The sequence below is a fragment of the Ranitomeya variabilis genome, chromosome 4, assembly GCF_051348905.1.
Source record: "Ranitomeya variabilis isolate aRanVar5 chromosome 4, aRanVar5.hap1, whole genome shotgun sequence".
NCBI classification, from domain to species: Eukaryota; Metazoa; Chordata; class Amphibia; order Anura; family Dendrobatidae; genus Ranitomeya; species Ranitomeya variabilis.
In genome coordinates, this window is record NC_135235.1 from 407,582,646 (window position 1) to 407,602,217 (window position 19,572).

General features: G+C 45.3%; 1 protein-coding gene across 2 annotated transcripts in view; it reads right to left on the reverse strand.

Annotated features, from left to right (window-relative positions):
• LOC143764972 (uncharacterized) overlaps positions 1-19,572 on the reverse strand; it is a 67,197-nt gene that overhangs the window by 37,274 nt on the left and 10,351 nt on the right. For both annotated transcript variants that reach the window (XM_077251138.1, XM_077251139.1), the window contains exons 3-6: positions 11,429-11,542; positions 4,236-4,292; positions 2,429-2,665; positions 1,408-1,524 (exon numbers count right to left, since the gene is read on the reverse strand). In XM_077251138.1, the coding sequence (XP_077107253.1) occupies positions 1,408-1,524; positions 2,429-2,665; positions 4,236-4,292; positions 11,429-11,542 (525 nt within the window). The remainder of the gene's footprint in view (positions 1-1,407; positions 1,525-2,428; positions 2,666-4,235; positions 4,293-11,428; positions 11,543-19,572) is intronic.

The following is a 19,572-nucleotide window of genomic DNA, read 5'->3' on the forward strand; positions in this document are numbered from 1 at the left end:
ACTCGAGTAATATAAGCCGAGATTTTCAGCCCATTTTTTTGGGCTGAAAGTCCCCCTCTCAGCTTACACTCATACCCAGAGGTCGGCAGGGGAGGGGGAGCGGGGGCTGTCTAATTATACTCACCTGCTCCTGGTGCGGTCCCTGGCTCCCCTGCTTCTTCCTGTACTGAGTGGTCACATGGTACCGCTCATTACAGTAATGAATATGCGGCTCCACCTCCCATAGGGGTGGAGCCACATATTCATTACTTAATGAGTGGTAACGGTGACCGCTCAGTACAGGAAGAAGCTGCGGCGACGGGAACCAAGGACTGCACCGCGCCAGGAGCAGGTGAGTATAACGGGGAGGGGAGCGCAGCGCTGCGCAATATTCACCTGCTCCTCGTTCTGGCGCCGCTCCATCTTCAGCGTCTTCTGCAGTGACGCTCAGGTCAGAGGGCGCGATGACGTGGTTAGTGCGCGCCCTCTGCCTGAACGTCAGTGCAGAAGACGCTGAAGATGGAGCGGCGCCGGAACGAGGAAAGGTGAATATTGAAAGTGCCGGGGGCCTGAGCGACGGAGAGGTGAGTATGTGATTTTTTTTTTTATCGCAGCAACAGCAAATGGGGCAAGTGTTTGTATGGAGCATCTTATGGGGCCATAATGTTTGTGCAGCACTATATGGGGCATCTATCTTTATGGAGCATATTATGGGACCTTAACGTTTGTGCAGCACTATATGGTGCAAGTGTCTGTATGGGGCCATAACGTTTGTGCAGCACTATATGGGGTAAGTGTCTGTATGGAGAATCTTATGGGGCTATAATCAACGTTTGTGCAGCATTATATGGGGCAAATATCTTTATGGAGCATCTTATGGGGCCATTATTAACCTTTATGCAGGATTATATGGGGCATATTTTAATATGGAGCATCTTATGGGGCCATCATAAACTTTATGGAACATTATATGGGGCTCCTGATTCAATATGGATATTCAAAAACACTTAACCTACTGATGTCTCAATTAATTTTACTTTTATTAGTATCTATTTTTACTTTTGACTTTTACTGGTAGCTGCTCCATTTCCCACCCTACGCTTATACTGGAGTCATTAAGTTTTCCCAGTTTTTTGTGGCAAAATTAAGGGGGTCGGCTTATACTCGAGTATATACGGTAGTATATTTGTGCCTAGACACAGTGTACACAGAAAGCTGTCAATCAGTGGTGGAGAGGGGTTATACAGAGCTCAGAACTGGTAGATCTGCAGTAGATGAATATATATATACCCCTAGAGTTTGATCTGCTATCTTTTGGATAATCAATTGGCTATATAGAGATTGTTAGCCCCCCCACCAATGTAAAGGGATATTTATATTGATATTGCCCCACCCCCCACAGTAGTAATGAGACATCAGATCACTTACCTCCAGTTTACAAGAACGGCAACATGACTTTGCTCTACAGGCCATATAGAGAATGGCGAGGCAGACACCCAAGATCATAATCAGCAAGCTCATATAGATCAGGCAACTTTGTAATAGCTGGAAAGGAAAAACAAAACTATATGAGAAACGTCTTAACCGTTTTCTGAAACATGACATCATAAATGGTCATGGAAAGGAATGGCTTCCTGCTGTGTTATACTTGGGGAGAATTATGGCGTATGGGGGGGATTTCATGTGAAGGCCTCAAGTTTATAATAAAGTGGATTATGGCGCATCTCAGGGGTGCAGGTTAGGACAGGTTACTGGCACAGTACATTTGTGTGGCTGCCGCACATGCAATTTGCACAAACCAGCAGCGTGCAGTGATTTTTGGAGGGTCTAAGGGTTAGTGGTGCCAATATTTATTGGAGACGTTGTGCACAGTATGAAGAGAAGTGTTTTGTTGTGAAGAAGTGTGTATGAATGGAGAAAATCAAGGAAGGTTACAAGTGGCAGCCATGAAGAAGGTGCTGGACGCCTGCCCAAGACTGCTGACAACATTAAGCATGCACGTGAACCAAGTTGTTGGTTCGGATCACCACCTATTTGATCACTTGTAGATCATTTCTGACTCGCGCTCATATTTATGGGCCTCATGATGACTCAGTGGTTAGCACAGATTAAAGGCTTTCTTGTATTTGTGTGGGTTTCCTGTGGGATCCCCAAAATAAAAACACACTAATATGTTGGCAATTTGCTTTCTATATATTTGGTCTCATTATATGCGTTTGTACAAGATGAGAGTGGCATCACTTTTAACAGCACTGCATAATATATTGGCAATACAGTACATAGTCAATAGGATATAGGTCAAAATAATTACTTAATTGGGTGTGAAATTCAGATAATTTTTGTGCTAAATATCATATTGTTATTACACATTTTCTGATATTCCCAAGTAGATATATTACAGCAGCACTTTTGTGAATATAAGAAGTATTAACCAAAAACAAACACTTGCATTGGATCTATGGATTGTATCTTTGCATGTGCTCAGGTCATAGTTATAGGACGCGTATCCATTGTAGTATCTTGGAGGCGGTGTTCTGTTGTAGTACTTAGTGGATGCCTCAAGCAGATTGTCGCAGACTTGTTCATTTCCAAACCAGTATAAACGTTGTATATCAGTAACTGCCACCACCATGCCACCAATAGACACACCAAAGTTGACCACAATGGAAATTAAGGCAGCGGTCATCTATATGGGTAGATGAGAAAAGATCAAGCAGTCAGTATTACAACAATACAGTACAATAAGGGATCACCAGCTTAACTTAATGCATTCAGGAAAAAGCTAACCCTTTAAGCGCACAGACAATTTTTAGGCTTTCACTTTCCCACGTCCCCCCCACCACCTTTGTCGTCCAAGAGCCATACACTCATGCACCTTTTTATTTCTCCTCTGATAGAGATATATATATATATATATATATATATATATTTATTTACAGATATCTATCTATCTATCTAATATCTACCTCTTTGCCAGAAGTTTGTCAATGAACTCCTGGATGATTGTGTGAGTGATTCGGGGAAGGTGCTGTGGTCATTTTAGACAAAATTGAGCTCTTTGGCATTAAATCAAAACTTGCCGTGTTTGGAGGAAGAGAAATGCTGCCTATGACCCAAAGAACACCGTCCCACTGTCAAGCATGGAAACATGTTTTGGGGGTGTTTCTCTGCTAAGGGCACAGGACTACTTCACTGCATCAATGGGAGAATGGATGGAGCCATGTACCATAAAATTATGAGTGACAACCTCCTTCCCTCCGACATTAAAAATGGATTGTGGCTGGGTTTTCCAACAAGACAATGACCCAAAACATACAGCCAAGGCAACAAAGGAGTGGCTCAAAAAGAAGCACATTAAGGTCATGGAGTGGCCTAGCCAGTCTCCAGACCTTAATCCAATAGAAAACTTATGGAGGGAGTTGAAGTTCCAAGTCGCCAAGCGACAGTCTCAAAATCTTTATGATCTACAAAGAGGAGTGGACCAAAATTCCAACCTGACATGTGCGCAAACCTCATCATCAACTACAAAAAACATCTGACTGCTGTGCTTGCTAACAAGGGTTTTGCCACCAAGTATTAAGTCTTGTTTGCCAGTAGGATCAAATACTTATTTCTCACTGCAAAATGCAAATAAATGTATATAAATTTATACATTGTGATTTTTTTGGATTTTATTTTTGATATTCTCTCAATGTTAAAATAAACCTACGCTTAAAATTATAGACATTTCATGTATTTGCCAGTGGGCAAACTTACAAAATCAGCATATATACACACTAATATTTTTGTGGGGGGGAATTTTTTTATTTTTACAACATTTATTGTACAGGTAAACCAACTTCACATATTGAGAGATTGGATTTTTACAAACAATGAAATGAGGATTTTTTTTTTTATTTTTTCTAGATGGACAAAAGGGGGACTGTGATGTTCTCTCTAGAACCTGTGATCCCCAGCCTAACAAAATATAGTTCTAATATTGGTCTCAGCAAGTCCCTTGGCTGCCAAGACATCCATCAGCACAGTACCCACACCAGGCAGAATCATGCAGCTTAAATGCCGCCATCAGTGATTTACAGCAACATATAAATGGGTTAACAGCAGCTCACCCCGGCCACTGCCATTAGAGGCAGATGCCGGCTGTGTAACACATCTGGCATCAGCCTTGTGTGGAGCGGACTCCGCTCCTGAGCCCGCTCCATAAAGAGGCTCTACATCATTGGCTAAGGCAGGGGATGTTCTAGTCACAGACTTACCCAGAATTTTTTTGGAAACTTATAAGCTACAAGATTCAGTATCCCAGATACAATGAACTGTGAAGAAATAGAAGATAGGAAAATTAGTTTTTTGGATTTTCCAAGTCGACCAGTTAGGAAATAAGATTTCCAAGATCTATTTTTTTCAATAGGAAACACAAAACTTGGGAAGAAAAGTTAATACAGTGATACCATCCTGGGAGACAGTAGATGTTAAATACTATAACCTGGGCATCAGAATGATATTGTGGCTGTCTCATGTTATTAGGGCACGGTGGGCATAATAAGGTAGTTACCCCCTTCCCGACCTGTGACAGCGTATGCGTCATGAAAGTCGGTGCCAATCAGACCTGTGACGCATATGCTGTGTCACAGAATGATCGCGTCCCTGCAGATCGGGTGAAAGGGTTAACTCCAATTTCACCCGATCTGCAGGGACAGGGGGAGTGGTACTTTAGCCCAGGGGAGGTGGCTTTGCCCCCACGTGGCTACGATCACTCTGATTGGCTGTTGCACTTTTAACAGCCAATCAGAGCAATTTGTACTATTTCACCTATGAAAAGTGGTGAAATATTACAATCCAGCCATGGTCGGCCGGCAGATTCGTGATCACAGTGATCAAAATAAAAAAAAAAAATGTAAATGAACCCCCCCTTTATCACCCCCATAGGTAGGGACAACAATAAAATAAAGAAAATATATATATATTTTTTTTCCACTAGGGTTAGAACTAGGGTTAGAACTAGGGTTAGGTCTAGGGTATGGCAATGCACACGTATTCTGGTCCTCTGCGGATTTTTCCGCAGCGGATTTGATAAATCCGCAGTGCAAAACCGCTGCGGAGTTATCGCGGATTCAACATGGTTTTTCTGCGGATTTCACTGCGGTTTTACAACTGCGGTTTTCTATTGGAGCAGTTGTAAAACCGCTGCGGAATCCGCAGAAAGAAGTGACATGCTGCGGAATGTAAACCGCTGCGTTTCCGCGGTTTTTTCCGCAGCATGAGCACAGCGTTTTTTTGTTTCCCATAGGTTTACATTGAACTATAAACTCATGGGAAACTGCTGTGGACCCGCAGCTGCAGAAACGCTGCGGATCCGTAGCGTTTTCCGCAGCGTGTGCACATAGCCTTAGAATTAGGCTATGTGCACACGGTGCGGATTTGGCTGCGGATCCACAGCGGATTGGCCTCGGCGGATTCGTAGCAGTTTTCCAACAGGTTTACAGTTCCATGTAAACCTATGGAAAACCAAATCCGCTGTGCCCATGGTGCGGAAAATACCGCGCGTTGTATTTTCCGCAGCATGTCAATTCTTTGTGCGGATTCCGCAGCGTTTTACACCTGTTCCTCAATAGGAATCTGCACTTGAAATCTGCACAAAAACCACTGGAAATCCGTGGTAAATCCGCAGGTAAACACAGTGCCTTTTACCTGTGGATTTTTCAAAAATGGTGCGGAAAAATCTCACATGAATGCGCAACGTGGGCTCATAGCCTTATGGTTAGGGTTGGAATTAGGGCTAGAGTTGGAATTAGGGCTAGAGTTGGAATTAGGGTTAAGATTAGGCTTGTCGTTAGGGTTATGGTTAGGGATTAGGGTTAGGGTTGTGTTGGGGTTAGGGTTGTGGTTAGGGTTATGGCTACAGTTGGGATTAGGATTAGGGGTGTGTTGGGGTTAGTGTTGAAGTTAGAATTGAGGGGTTTCCACTGTTTAGGCACATCAGGGGTCTCCAAACGCAACATGGCGCCACCATTGATTTCAGCCAATCTTGCGTTCAAAAAGTCAAATGGTGCTCCCTCCCTTCCGAGCCCCGACGTGCGCCCAAACAGTGGTTTACCCCCACATATGGGGTACCAGCATACTCGGGACAAACTGGGCAACAACTATTGGGGTCCAATTTCATCTGTTACCCTTGTGAAAATAAAAAATTGCTTGCTAAACATCATTTTTGAGTAAAGAAAAATGATTTTTTATTTTCACGGCTCTGCGTTGTAAACTTCTGTGAAGCACTTGGGGGTTCAAAGTGCTCACTACACATCTAGATAAGTTCCTTGAGGGGTCTAGTTTCCAAAATAGTGTCACTTGTGGGGGGTTTCTACTGTTTAGGCACATCAGGGGCTCTGCAAATGCAACGTGACGCCCTCAGACCATTCCATCAAAGTCTGCATTTCAAAACGTCACTACTTCCCTTCCGAGCCCCGACGTGTGCCCAAACAGTGGTTTACCCCCACATATGGAGTACCAGCATACTCAGGACAAACTGGGCAACAACTATTGGGGTCCAATTTCTCCTTTTACCCTTGTGGAAATAAAAAATTGCTTGCTAAAACATCATTTTTGAGGAAAGAAAATTTTTTTATTTTCACGGCTCTGCGTTGTAAACTTCTGTGAAGCACTTGAGGGTTTAAAGTGGTCACCGCACATCTAGATTAGTTCCATGGGAGGTCCAGTTTCCAAAATGGGGTCACATGTGGGGGAGCTCCAATGTTTAGGCACACAGGGGCTCTCCAAACACGACATGGTGTCCGCCAACGATTGGAGCTAATTTTTCATTCAAAAGTCAAATGGCGCGCCTTCCCTTCCGAGCCTTGCCGTGTGCACAAACAGTGGTTTGTAACCACATATGAGGTATTGCTGTACTCAGGAGAAATTGCCCAACACATTTTAGGATCCATTTTATCCTGTTGCCCATGTGGAAATGAACAAATTGAGGCTAAAATAAATTTTGTGTGAAAAAAAAAGCTTTTTCATTTTTACGGATCAATTTGTGAAGCACTTGGGGGTTTAAAGTGCTCACTATGCATCTAGATAAGTTCCTCGGGGGGTCTAGTTTCCAAAATGGGGTCACTTGTGGGGGGAGCTCCAATGTTTAGGCACACAGGGGCTCTCCAAACGCGACATGGTGTCCGCTAAAGATTGGAGCCAATTTTTCATTGAAAAAGTCAAATGGCGCACTTTCCCTTCCGAGCCCTGTCGTGCGCCCAAACAGTGGTTCCCCCCCACATATGGGGTATCGGCGTACTCCGGACAAATTGTACAATAACTTTTGGGGTCCAGTTTCTCTTTTTACCCTTGGGAAAATAAAAAATTGTTGCTAAAAGATCATTTTTGTGACTAAAAAGTTAAATGTTCATTTTTTCCTTCCAGGTTGCTTCTGCAGCTGTGAAGCACTTGAAGGGTTAATAAACTTCTTGAATGTGGTTTTGAGCACCTTGAGGGGTGCAGTTTTTAGAATGGTGTCACTTTGGGGTATTTTCACCATATAGACCCCTCAAACTGACTTCAAATGGGAGGTGGTCCCTAAAAAAATGGTTTTGTAAATTTTGCTGTAAAAATGAGAACTCGCTGGTCAAATTTTAACCCTTAACTTCCTAGCAAAAAAAAATTTGGTTTCCAAAATTTTGCCGATGTAAAGTAGATATGTGGGTAATGTTATTTATTAACTATTTTGTGTCACATAACTCTCTCGTTTAACAGAATAAAAATTAAAAATTGCAAAATTTTAGCCAAATTTCCATTTTTTTCACAAATAAACGCAAAAATTATTGACCTAAATTTACCACTAACGTGAAGCCCAATATGTCACGAAAAAACAATCTCAGAACCGCTAAGATTCGTTGAAGCGTTCCTGAGTTATTACCTCATAAAGGGACACTGGTCAGAATTGCAAAAAACGGCCAGGTCATTAAGGTCAAAATTGGCTGGGTCATGAAGGGGTCAATGGTGGCATTCTGAAGATGAAGTCAGTAAAAGAAGGTTTCAAATTTTCTATACCAAAAGGTTTTCCCTTATTATGGCCTTGTCCTCGTGCCCTATTACAGCATATGGATGTTATAGAGGAGGATCCATAAGACCAGCTCTACTTCCGGCAGACTAGAGCAGTCTTCAGATTGACCCTGCATCAGCAAATGGTTAAGGGTTTTCCTTGATGGGACAACCTCTTAACCCCTTTCTGTCATTGGACGTACTATTCCGTCCATGTGGGGTGGGCCCTACTTCCCAAGGACGGAATAGTACGTCCAGCGCGATCGGCCGCACTCACGGGGGGAGCGCAGCCGATCGCCAGCAGACTATCGCAGCTGTCATCCGGCACTATGTGCCAGGAGTGGTCACGGACCGCCCCCGGCACATTAACCCCCGGCACACTGCGATCAAACATGATCGCAGTGTTCCGGCGGTACAGGGAAGCATCGCGCAGGGAGGGGGCTCCCTGCGCGCTTCCCTGAGACGATCGGTACAAGGCAATGTGCTCACCTTGTACCGAGCGTCTCCTCCCTGCAAGCCCCGGATCCAAAATGGCCGCGGGGCTGCATCCGGGTCCTGCAAGGAGGTGGCTTCACAGCGCCTGCTCAGAGCAGACGCTGGGAAGCCTCCCTGCTGTGCTGTGTGATCGCCGATCTGACACAGTGCACAGCAAAGTGTCAGATCGGCGATCTGTCACTTTACTGTGATGTCCCCCCCCCCCCCCGGGGCAAAGTAAAAATGTAAAAAAATAAATAAAAAAAATTCCTAAATAAATAATAAAAAAATTGTTCCAATAAATACATTCCTTTAGCTAAATAAAAAAAAAAACAATAAAAGTACACATATTTAGTATCGCCGCGTCCGTAACGACCCGACCTATAAAACGGTCCCACTAGTTAACCCCTTCAGTGAACACCATGAAAAAAATAAATAAAAAAATGAGCCAAAAAACAACGCTTTATTATCATACCGCCGAACAAAAAGTGGAATAACATGCGATCAAAAAGACGGATATAAATAACCATGGTATCGCTGAAAACGTCATCTTGTCCCACAAAAAACGAGCTGCCATACAGCATCATCAGTGAAAAAATAAAAAAGTTATAGTCCTCAGAATAAAGCGATGCAAAAATTATTTTTTCTATAAAATAGTTTTTATCGTATACAAGCGCCAAAACATAAAAAAATGATATAAATGAGGTATCGCTGTAATCGTACTGACCCGAAGAATAAAACTGCTTTATCCATTTTACCAAACGCGGAACGGTATACACACCCCCCCAAAAGAAATTCATGAATAGCTGGTTTTTGGTCATTCTGCCTCACAAAAATCGGAATAAAAAGCGATCATCGTGCCCGAAAAGGTTACCAATAAAATCGTCAACTCGTCCCGCAAAAAACAAGACCTCACATGACTCTGTGGACCAAAATATGGAAAAATTTAGCACTCAAAATGTGGTAACGCAAAAAACATTTTTTTGCAATAAAAAGCGTCTTTTAGTGTGTGACGGCTGCAAATCATAAAAATCCGCTTGAAAACCCGCTCTAAATAGTAAATCAACCCCCTCCCTCAGTTACGAAAAATTAAAAAATGTATTTATTTCCATTTTCCCATTAGGGTTAGGGCTACAGTTAGGGTTAGGGTTGGGATTACATTTACAGTTGGGAATAGGGTTGGGATTAGGGGTGTGTCAGGGTTAGGGGTGTGGTTAGAGTTACAGTTGAGATTAGGGTTAGGGCTGTGTTTGGATTAGGGTTTCAGTTATAATTGGGGGGATTCCACTGTTTAGGCACATCTGGGGCTCTCCAAATGAGACATTGCGTCCGATCTCAATTCCAGCCAATTCTGCGTTGAAAAAGTAAAACAGTGCTCCTTCCCTTCCGAGCTCTCCCGTGCGCACAAACAGGGGTTTACCCCAACATATGGGGTATCAGCGTACTCAGGACACATTGGACAACAACTTTTGGGGTCCAATTTCTCCTGTTACCCTTGGGAAAATACAAAACTGGGGGCTAAAAAATAATTTTTGTGGGGAAAATTTTATTTTTTTATTTTTACGGCTCTGCATTATAAACTTCTGTGAAGCACTTGGTGGGTCAAAGTGCTCACCACACATCTAGATAAGTTCCTTAGGGGGTCTACTTTCCAAAATGGTGTCACTTGTGGGGGGTTTCAAATGTTCAGTCACATCAGGGGCTCTCCAAACGCAACATGGCGTCCCATCTGAATTCCAGTCAATTTTGCATTGAAAAGTCAAATGGCGCTCCTTCGCTTCTGAGCTCTGCCATGTACCCAAACAGTGGTTTACCCCCACATATGGGGTATCGGCGTACTCAGGACAAATTGTATAACAACTTTTGGGGTCCATTTTCTCCTGTTACCCTTTGTAAAATAGAACAAATTGGAGCTGAAGTAAATTTTTCGTGTAAAAAAGTTAAATGTTCATTTTTATTTAAACATTCCAAAAATTCCTGTGAAACACCTGAAGGGTTAATAAACTTCTTGAATGTGGTTTTGGGCACCTTAAGGGGTGCAGTTTTTAGAATGGTGTCACACTTGGGTATTTTCCATCATATAGACCCCTCAAAATGACTTCAAATGAGATGTGGTCCCTAAAAAAAAATTGTGTTGTAAAAATGAGAAAAATTTGCTGGTCAACTTTTAACCCTTATAACTCCCTAACAAAAACAAATTTTGGTTCCAAAATTGTGCTGATGTAAAGTAGATATGTGGGAAATGTTACTTATTAAGTATTTTGTGTGACATATCCCTGTGATTTAATTGTATAAAAATTCAAAATTGGAAAATTGCTAAATTTTCTAAATTTGCGCCAAATTTCCGTTTTTTTCACAAATAAACGCAGGTAATATCAAAGAAATGTTACCACTATAATGAAGTACAATATGTCACGAGAAAACGATGTCAGAATCACCGGGATCCGTTGAAGCATTCCAGAGATATAACCTCATAAAGGGACAGTGGTCAGAATTGTAAAAATTGGCCTGGTCATTAATGTGAAAACAACCCTTGGGGGTAAAGGGGTTAAAAGTTTTGGTTGATATAAGAATGGCCAAGAACCCCAGCGGTGGTCAGGGTGCAGTACACCAGTCTGAATAAGAAATCAGGGAAAAAAGCCAAGGTAATGAAAGGTACAAATTGGCTGAAACAAGTCCACCCATTCTAAGAGATTTTAGGCAAAGTTACTGTAGGAGGCCACTGTTATAGTCTAATATAACCTACTAATATAACTAGTACCACGAACTCAAGTTTTTCCTGTCCATATCAAGTTTACAAAAAGGAATAAAGAATCCTACCGCGATATGAAATTTTATTTGTGAACTACAGGGACAAATTAGGGAAAGTGGATTTCAACATTCATAGTCCCAACCCCGATAGAGGTCAGGCCAGATCCAGAGAAGCCACAGGTGGACATTTAGTGATACTTACCGGAAATCCCACCCAGAAGTGGGCTCCACTGTAGAAGATCGCAAATTCTATCCGAACAACACAGAAAATAATGGCCAACATGACAGAGACCACACCCAAAGAAATATAGGCAGCCTAGATGAAAAGGAACACACAGTTACATATTTATATGTGCTAGATCAGCCTGATCATACATGGTCACTTGGTTCACTTGCGGATGGGGGCTTAGTACCAAACTGGACTGAACCATAGGCAAATCTGGTGCCGTTATTTCTGTTTAACAATTTACAGCAATCTTAAAGGGGTTTTCAAAGACTCGGATATTGAATTTCTATCATTACGCTGGTTTATCAATATGAACTGGGTGAGGGTCTCGGCAACCCCTATGATCACCCGCAGTGGCCTGAGGTACAATGTATGGGGCCGGGAATGCACTGCTCTGCACACGATGTCTGTTGTCAGCTCCTGTTGAAGTGAACGGAAGCAGAGCAGCAACACCCGAGATCAACCAGTACACAGTGAACAGAGCTGACCGTTTACAGCTGATAGGAAGTGCCACCAATCACATGTGCAGAGGATGGACCATTAATATCCCTTTAAGAGGAGCAAGCTGCAATAAAAGACACATGCCTCTTGATGACCTGGGCACGGCAAAGATCTGCAGGAGAAGCGGAAATATATGTCAGCTATTCGCTGAATTAGATTTCTGCTATCATTTACACTGGACGCACCCATCTGTTTTATGACTTTCTGGGCTACTGAGGTTTGCTTTTGTTTTGTTCAAATTCTCAATGTTTATTTTAACCCCTTAACGACCGGAGGTATTTTCGTTTTTACGTTTTCATTTTTTGCTCCCCTTCTTCCCAGAGCCATAACTTTTTTTATTTTTTGGTCAATATGGCCATGTGAGGACTTGTTTTTTTGCGGGACAAGTTGTACTTGTACTTTTGAACTACACCATTGGTTTTAACTAGTGATGAGCGAGTATACTCGTTGCTTGGGTTTTCCGGAGCACGCTCGGGTGATCGAGTATTTATGACTGCTTGGAGATTGTTTTCCTTGCAGCAGCTGAATGATTTGCGGCTACTAGCCAGCCTGAGTACATGTGGGGGTTGCCTGGTTGCTAGGGAATCCCCACATGTAATCAAGCAGGCTAGTAGCCGCAAATCATTCAGCTGCTGCAAGGAAAACAATCTCCAAGCAGTCATAAATACTCGATCACCCGAGCGTGCTCCGGAAAACCTGAGCAACAAGTACCGTATATACTCGAGTATAAGCCGACCCCCTTAATTTTGCCACGAAAAAACTGGGAAAACTTAATGACTCGAGTATACGCCTAGGGTGGAAAATGCAGCAGCTACCGGTAAATGTCAAAAATAAAAATAGATACCAATAAAAGTAAAACTAATTGAGACATCAGTAGGTTAAGTGTTTTTGAATATCCATATTGAATCAGGAGCCCCATATAAAACCATATGGAGCATATGATGGCCCCATAAGATGCTCCATATTAAAACATGCCCCATATAATGCTGCACAAATGTTGATTATGACCCCATAAGATGCTCCATAGAGACATTTGCCACATATCCCCATATAATGCTGCAGAAATGCCGATTATGGCCCCATAAGATGCTCCATACAGACATTTGCTCCTTATAATGCTCCACAAATGTTGATTATGGCCCCATAAGATGCTCCATAGAGATATTTGCCCCATATAATGCTGCACATGGCCTCACAAGATGCTCCATAGAGATATTTGCCCCATATAATGCTGCACATGGTCCCATAAGATGCTCCATAGAGATATTTGCCCCGTATAATGCTCCACAAATGCTGATTATGCCCCATAAGATGCTCCATAGACTATTATGCCCCATATGCTGTTGCTGCGATAAAAAAAAAAAAAAAAAAAATCACATACTCACCTCTCAGGCCCCCGGCACTTGCTATATTCACCTGTCCTCCGTTCCACCGCTGGGCGCGCCGCTCCTTCTTCCCAGTCCTCTGCACTGACTGTTCAGGCAGAGGCAGAGCGTGGCACGCACACTAATCGTGTCACCGCGCCCTCTGACCTGAGCGCCACTGCAGAGGACTGGGAAGAAGGAACGGCGCCGGAGGACAGGTGAATATCGCTCCCCCGTATATTCACCTGCTCCTGGCGCGGGGCAGTCCCTGGTTCCCCAGTGCCAGCAACTTTTTCCTGTATTGAGAGGTCACATGGTACCGCTCATTACAGTAATGAATATGCAGCTCCACCCCTATGGGAGTGGAGTCGGGTCCATATTCATTACTGTAATGAGCGGTACCATGTGACCGCTCAATACAGTAAGAAGCTGCCAGCGCTGGGAGAACCAGGGACGTGTAGGGACCGCGCCAGGTGCAGGTGAGTATTATTAGACTCCCCTCCCCTGCCGACCCCTGGGTATGACTCGAGTATAAGCCGAGAGGGGGACTTTCAGCCCAAAAAAATGGGCTGAAATTCTCGGCTTATACTCAAGTATATACGGTATATTCGATCACCACTAGTTTTAACATATCGTGTACTGGAAGGAAAACAGGAAAAAAATGCTTTTAAAATTGCAAAAAAAGGGCAATTCCAGTTTCCTTTTCTTTTTTGTTCGCTAAATGCTAAAACTGTCCTGCCATTCTGATTCTCCAGGTTGATTACGAGTTCATAGACACCAAACATGTCTAGGTTCTTTTTTTATTTAAGCAGTGAAAAAATAATTCCAAACTTTGTTAAAAGAAAGAGGAAAAAAAAAAATTGTGCCATTTTCCGATACTAGTAGAGTCTCCATTTTTCGTGATCTTGGGTTGGGTGAGGCCCTTTTTTTTGCGCGCCGAGCTGACATTTTTATTGATGCCATTTTGGTGTAGATACGATAGCCCGTTATTGCAATGTAGCGACGCCCAAAAAAACGTAATGCTGACGTTTTGAATTTTTTTCTCGTTAATTTTAATTTTTCTTTTTATTGATAGATCAGGCGATTCTTAAGGCGGCGATACCAAATATGTGCATGTTTGATTTTTTTTTGTTTTATTTTGAATGGGGCAAAGGGGGGCGATTTGAACTTTTTAAAAATATACAAAAAAAAATTTATAACTTTTTGCACGCTTCAATAGTGAACATGGGAGACTAGAAGCGGCAGCACTTTGATCGGCTCTGCTACATACAGGCGATGATCAGATCGTCTGTGTGTAGCAGAAATGCTCACTTGCTATGAGCGTCAACCACCGGGCGGCGCTCATAGCAATCTGGCAATGGCAACCATAGAGGAAAGCTGGAGACCTCTGGTTGTCATGCCGACCCATCAGTGACCCGCAATCATGACGGGGTCACTGATGGGAGGGATTTCCCAAGCGCTTGCGGAAAGAGCGAATTAAAAGCCGCTGTCAGAGATTGACAGCAGCATTTATCTAGTTAAGGCTACTTTCACACATCCGTCGGTACGGGCCCGTCGCAAACCGTCGCCCCGACGGACGTTGTGCTAAATGTAGCACAACGTGGGCAGCGGATGCAGTTTTACAACGCATCCGCTGCACATTGTGAGTTCTGGGGAGGAGGGGGCGGAGTTTCGGCCCCGCATGCACGGTCGAAAATGGCGGACCCGACGCACAAAAAAAGTTACATTGAATGTTTTTTTGAGCGTCGCGGCCGCCAAAACACGATGCATCCGTTGCACGACGGATGCGACGTGTGGCAATACGTCACTAATGCAAGTCTATGGAGAAAAAAAAAGCATCCTGCGGGCAACTTTGCAGGATGCGTTTTTTTCTCCAAAACGACGCATTGCGGCGTATCCCTAAAGATGGAAGTGTGAAAGTAGCCTAACAGCTGCAGGTGGATCACGATTCCACCCGTGGCTGTTGGAGGCACAGGTGAGCTTTTCAAAATAGCTGACATGTGAGGGAAAGATGTGGGCTCAGAGCCAACATCAAATGAAGGGATTCAGACGTGGGCGTACTATTACACCCAACGTTGGAAAGCGGTTAAAGGGAAGGTGCCATGATTTCTATTTTTGTATTACTACCGTATGTAAATCAATAAATTTTAATTTAAAAAAGGAGAATTTTTGCGTACTCACCGTAAAATCTTATTCTCCAAGCCAATCATTGGGGGACACAGGACCATGGGTGTTCTGCTGCTGCCACTAGGAGGACACTAAGTTAACAGAAAGATTAACTCCTCCTCTGCAGTACACACCCCTTCACTGGCTACGATTCAACCAGTTCGGTAGTAAAGCAGTAGGAGCATTAAACAAAAGACAATAAACTATGTCAAAACCAAAGAAGTAACAACAAGCCAACCGGCTAACAGGGTGGGTGCTGTGTCCCCCAATGATTGGCTCGGAGAAAAAGATTTTACGGTGAGTACACAAAAATCTCCTTTTCTCCTATGCCTCATTGGGGGACACAAGACCATGGGACGTCCTAAAGCAGTCCCTGGGTGGGGAGCAACATAGCTGCTAATACCCCATGTACCACTGGCTTACAGCTAAGGTACTGCCGATTGCAGAATGCGCCTGCCAAGGGCGGCGTCTGCAGAAGATAGAGAATGAATGTGGTAATGTTTCATAAAAGTGTGCAAGCGGGACCATGTCGCAGCCTTGCAGACCTGTTGCGCCGTCGCCTGGTGCCGAATGGCCCAAGAGGCGCCCACCGACCGAGTAGAATGGGCCTTGTTCCCTGCTGGGATAGGAACACCTTTGACACGATAGGATTCCTGAATAGCCGATCGAATCCATTTGGCTAGAGTAGCTTTGGAAGCGGGAGAACCCTTCCTTGGTCCCTCTGGAAGTATGAATAGGACATCCGACTTGCGGAAGGGAGCCGTCCGTGAGACGTACCGTCTTATGCCCCTCACCACATCAAGAGTGTGCAGAGCCTTTTCAATGCGATGGACTGGTGCCGGACAGAACGAAGGCAGAAAAATCTCCTCGTTGAGGTGGAAAGAGGAAACGACCTTGGGCAGAAAAGCAGGAGAAGTCCTCAAGACTGCCTTGTCCGAGTGAAAAATTACAAACGGAGGTTGGCAGGAGAGTGCCGCCAGCTCCGAAACACGTCTGATTGATGTAATAGCCACTAGGAAAACTACCTTCCAGGAGAGGAAGGTCAGGGAAACGTCCTGCAGCGGTTCGAAGGGGGTCTCTTGAAGAGCTCCAAGGACTAAATTAAGATCCCACGGATCCAAAGGCATCTTGTAGGGAGGCGCCACACGGGAAACTCCCTGAAAAAGTCTTCACTGGCAATCTATTGGCAATTTTTCGTTGGAACAGGACTGACAATGCAAAAACCTGACCTTTGAGAGAGCTAAGTGCAAGGCCCGACTCTAGTCCAGAATGGAGAAAGTCCAATATGGCAGGAATGGAAAATACCAGAGGAGATCGCCCTTGTGCGTCGCACCATGTGAAGAAGATTTGCCAGGTACGGTGGTAACTGCGCATGGACACGGGTTTCCTAGCCCTGATCATGGTGGAAGACACCTTGGGAGTGAAATCCGCTTGGCCTAGAATCCAGGATTCAACGGCCAGGCCGTCAAAGACAGGGCCCATGAGTTCTGGTGGTAAATCGGGCCCTGTGAGAGAAGATCCACGCGATCTAGAAGACGCCAGGGGACGTCGGTGACCAGCTGAACCAGTTCCGCGTACCATGCTCAGCGCGGCCAGTCCGGCGCCACAAGGATCACTGGTACCCCCCTCTGCCCTGATCTTCTTGATGACCCTCGGTAGCAGGAGAAGAGGGGGAAATATGTACGGGAGGCGGAATTGACGCCACGGCAGGACCAGGGCGTCTACCCCGATGGCCCGTGGGTCGAGAGACCGTGCAAGGAACTGTTGAACTTTGTTGTTCAACCTGGAGACCATGAGGTCCACATCCAGGGTCCCCCAGCGATGACAAATCTGCTGAAAAACCTCCGGGTGAAGGGACCACTCGCCCGAGGCGAGGCCCTGGCGGCTGAGGAAGTCCGCCGCCCAATGTTCCACACCTGGTATGTGGATCGCCGAGATGGGCGAATGGTTGGACTCGGCCCAACGAAGGATGTGGGACACCGAGCATAGCCTTCTTGCTGCGGGTTCCCCCTTGACGGTTGATGTACACCACAGCTGTGGCGTTGTCGGACTGGATTCTGACAGGGTGACCCGCCAGAAGATGGTGAAACCTGAATAACCCTAGCCTGATAGCTCGTATTTCCAGGAGATTGATGGAAAGGTGAGACTCTCGAGTGGACCACCGCCCTTGTGCTGTGTGGTGGTTGAAAACCGCCCCCCAGCCCATGAGGTTGGCATCGGTGGTCACCACCAGCCACCGCACTGGGAGAAAGGACCTTCCCTGGTTTAGGGAGGACTTCAGCGTCCACCACCTGAGGGTCCTTCTGACCTGTGGGGACAGAGTGAAACGGCGGTCGAGGGAGGACGGGTTCCCGTTCCACGCCGACAGCAGCGCATGTTGTAGGAGACGGAGGTGAAATTGCAAGAATGGAACCGCTTCCATGGCTGCTACCATCTGCCCGAGAATGCGCATGCTGAAACGAATGGAGTGGGAGACTGGACGGGAAAGACTGAGCTCCCTGCTGCAAGGCCAAGGCCTTGTCTTGAGGGAGAATGACCAGACCGCGTGAAGTGTCCAGTGTCATTCCAAGAAAGGAAATCCGTTGAGCCGGGATCGGAGAGGATTTTTCGAAGTTTATCTTCCAACCCAGGCGAGAAAGAGGATCCACCGTGAGAACGACGGACTCTTTGCAGGCTGGGTAAGATGGACCTTTTATCAGTAGGTCGTCCAGGTATGGAAGTACCACCACTCCCCTGGAATGAAGAATGGCCATGGCAGCCGCCATGACCTTCGTGAAAACTCTGGGAGCGGTGGCGAGGCCAAAAGGTAAAGCCATGAACTGGAAGTGTTTCCCACGAAATGCGAATCGAAGGAACTGCTGATGAGGAGGAAAAGTTGGGATGTGGAGGAAAGCATCTTTGATGTCTATAGATGCCAGGAACTCTTTTTCCATGGACGCGACGACAGAGCGGAGGGATTCCATTCTGAAGCTCCGAATTTTGACAAATTTGTTCAGAAGTTTTAGGTCTAGAATTGGACACAGCGATCTGTCCTTTTTTGGGACCACGAATAGGTTCGAGTAGAACCCTTTGGTCTTGGGGAACCGGAATGATGACTACGTCCCTTTGTAGTGCCCGTATGGCCTGGAGAAAAGCTGTTGTCTTTGGTTTGGGAGGACACGACTGGAAGAAACGTGTATGGGGGGGGGGGGGGGGGGGGAAATTCTATTTTGTATCCGGTAGACACCAGTTCCCTGACCCACTCGTCGGAGACGACCGAGAGCTAGGCTTGACGGAACGAAAGTAGACGACCTCCTACTTTGTTGGTGCCCTCCGGATGTTGCAAAGAGTCATTGAGTGGAGGATCTAAGGGATCTGGATCCCTTAGACCCAGATGGTCTCGGTCTGGGTTTCCAGTTACGGTTAGGTCTGTAAGAGACCTGGGAACCTCGGTCACCGCGCGAACCTCGTCCTGAAGCCGAGGAGAAGGATGTAGATGACCAGTTGGTATTGTTGCAAAAAGGCAGGAATAGAGATTGTTGTTGATAACGAAACGGCTGGGTAGGCTTTTGTTGGGGGAGAAATTTACTTTTTCCCCCAGTGGCATCCGAGACTATTTGGTCTAATTTTTCTCCAAATAAACGACCAGCCTGGTAGTGTAGAGATGTCAAAGAGCTTGGAGGCCGAATCTGCTCGCCAATCCCTGAGCCACAGGGCTCTTCTAATGGAGATTGCATTTGCGGCTGCCTGTGCAGCGCAATTGGCCGCATCTATTGAGGCATTGACTACGAAGTCCCCAGCCTGGGCTATCTGGTTAGCCAGGTTGATCGCCTCCGGAGGGAGGTTGCTGTCTTGGATGGTCGTGGTAAGCACCTCAGCCCAAGCGACCATAGCCTTAGCCACCCAAGAGGCGGTGAAGGATGGGAAGAGAGAGGCTCCTGTGGCCTCGAAGACGGAGCTAGCCAGGTAATCAATTTGACGGTCAGAGGGGTTCTTGACTGAGGAACCGTCTGACAGGGATAGGATACTTTTGGAAGCGAGATGTGATACAGCAAGGTCCACTGAGGGGGACTGCAGCCAGTCCTTGATTAGTTCCTGAGCAAAAGGGTA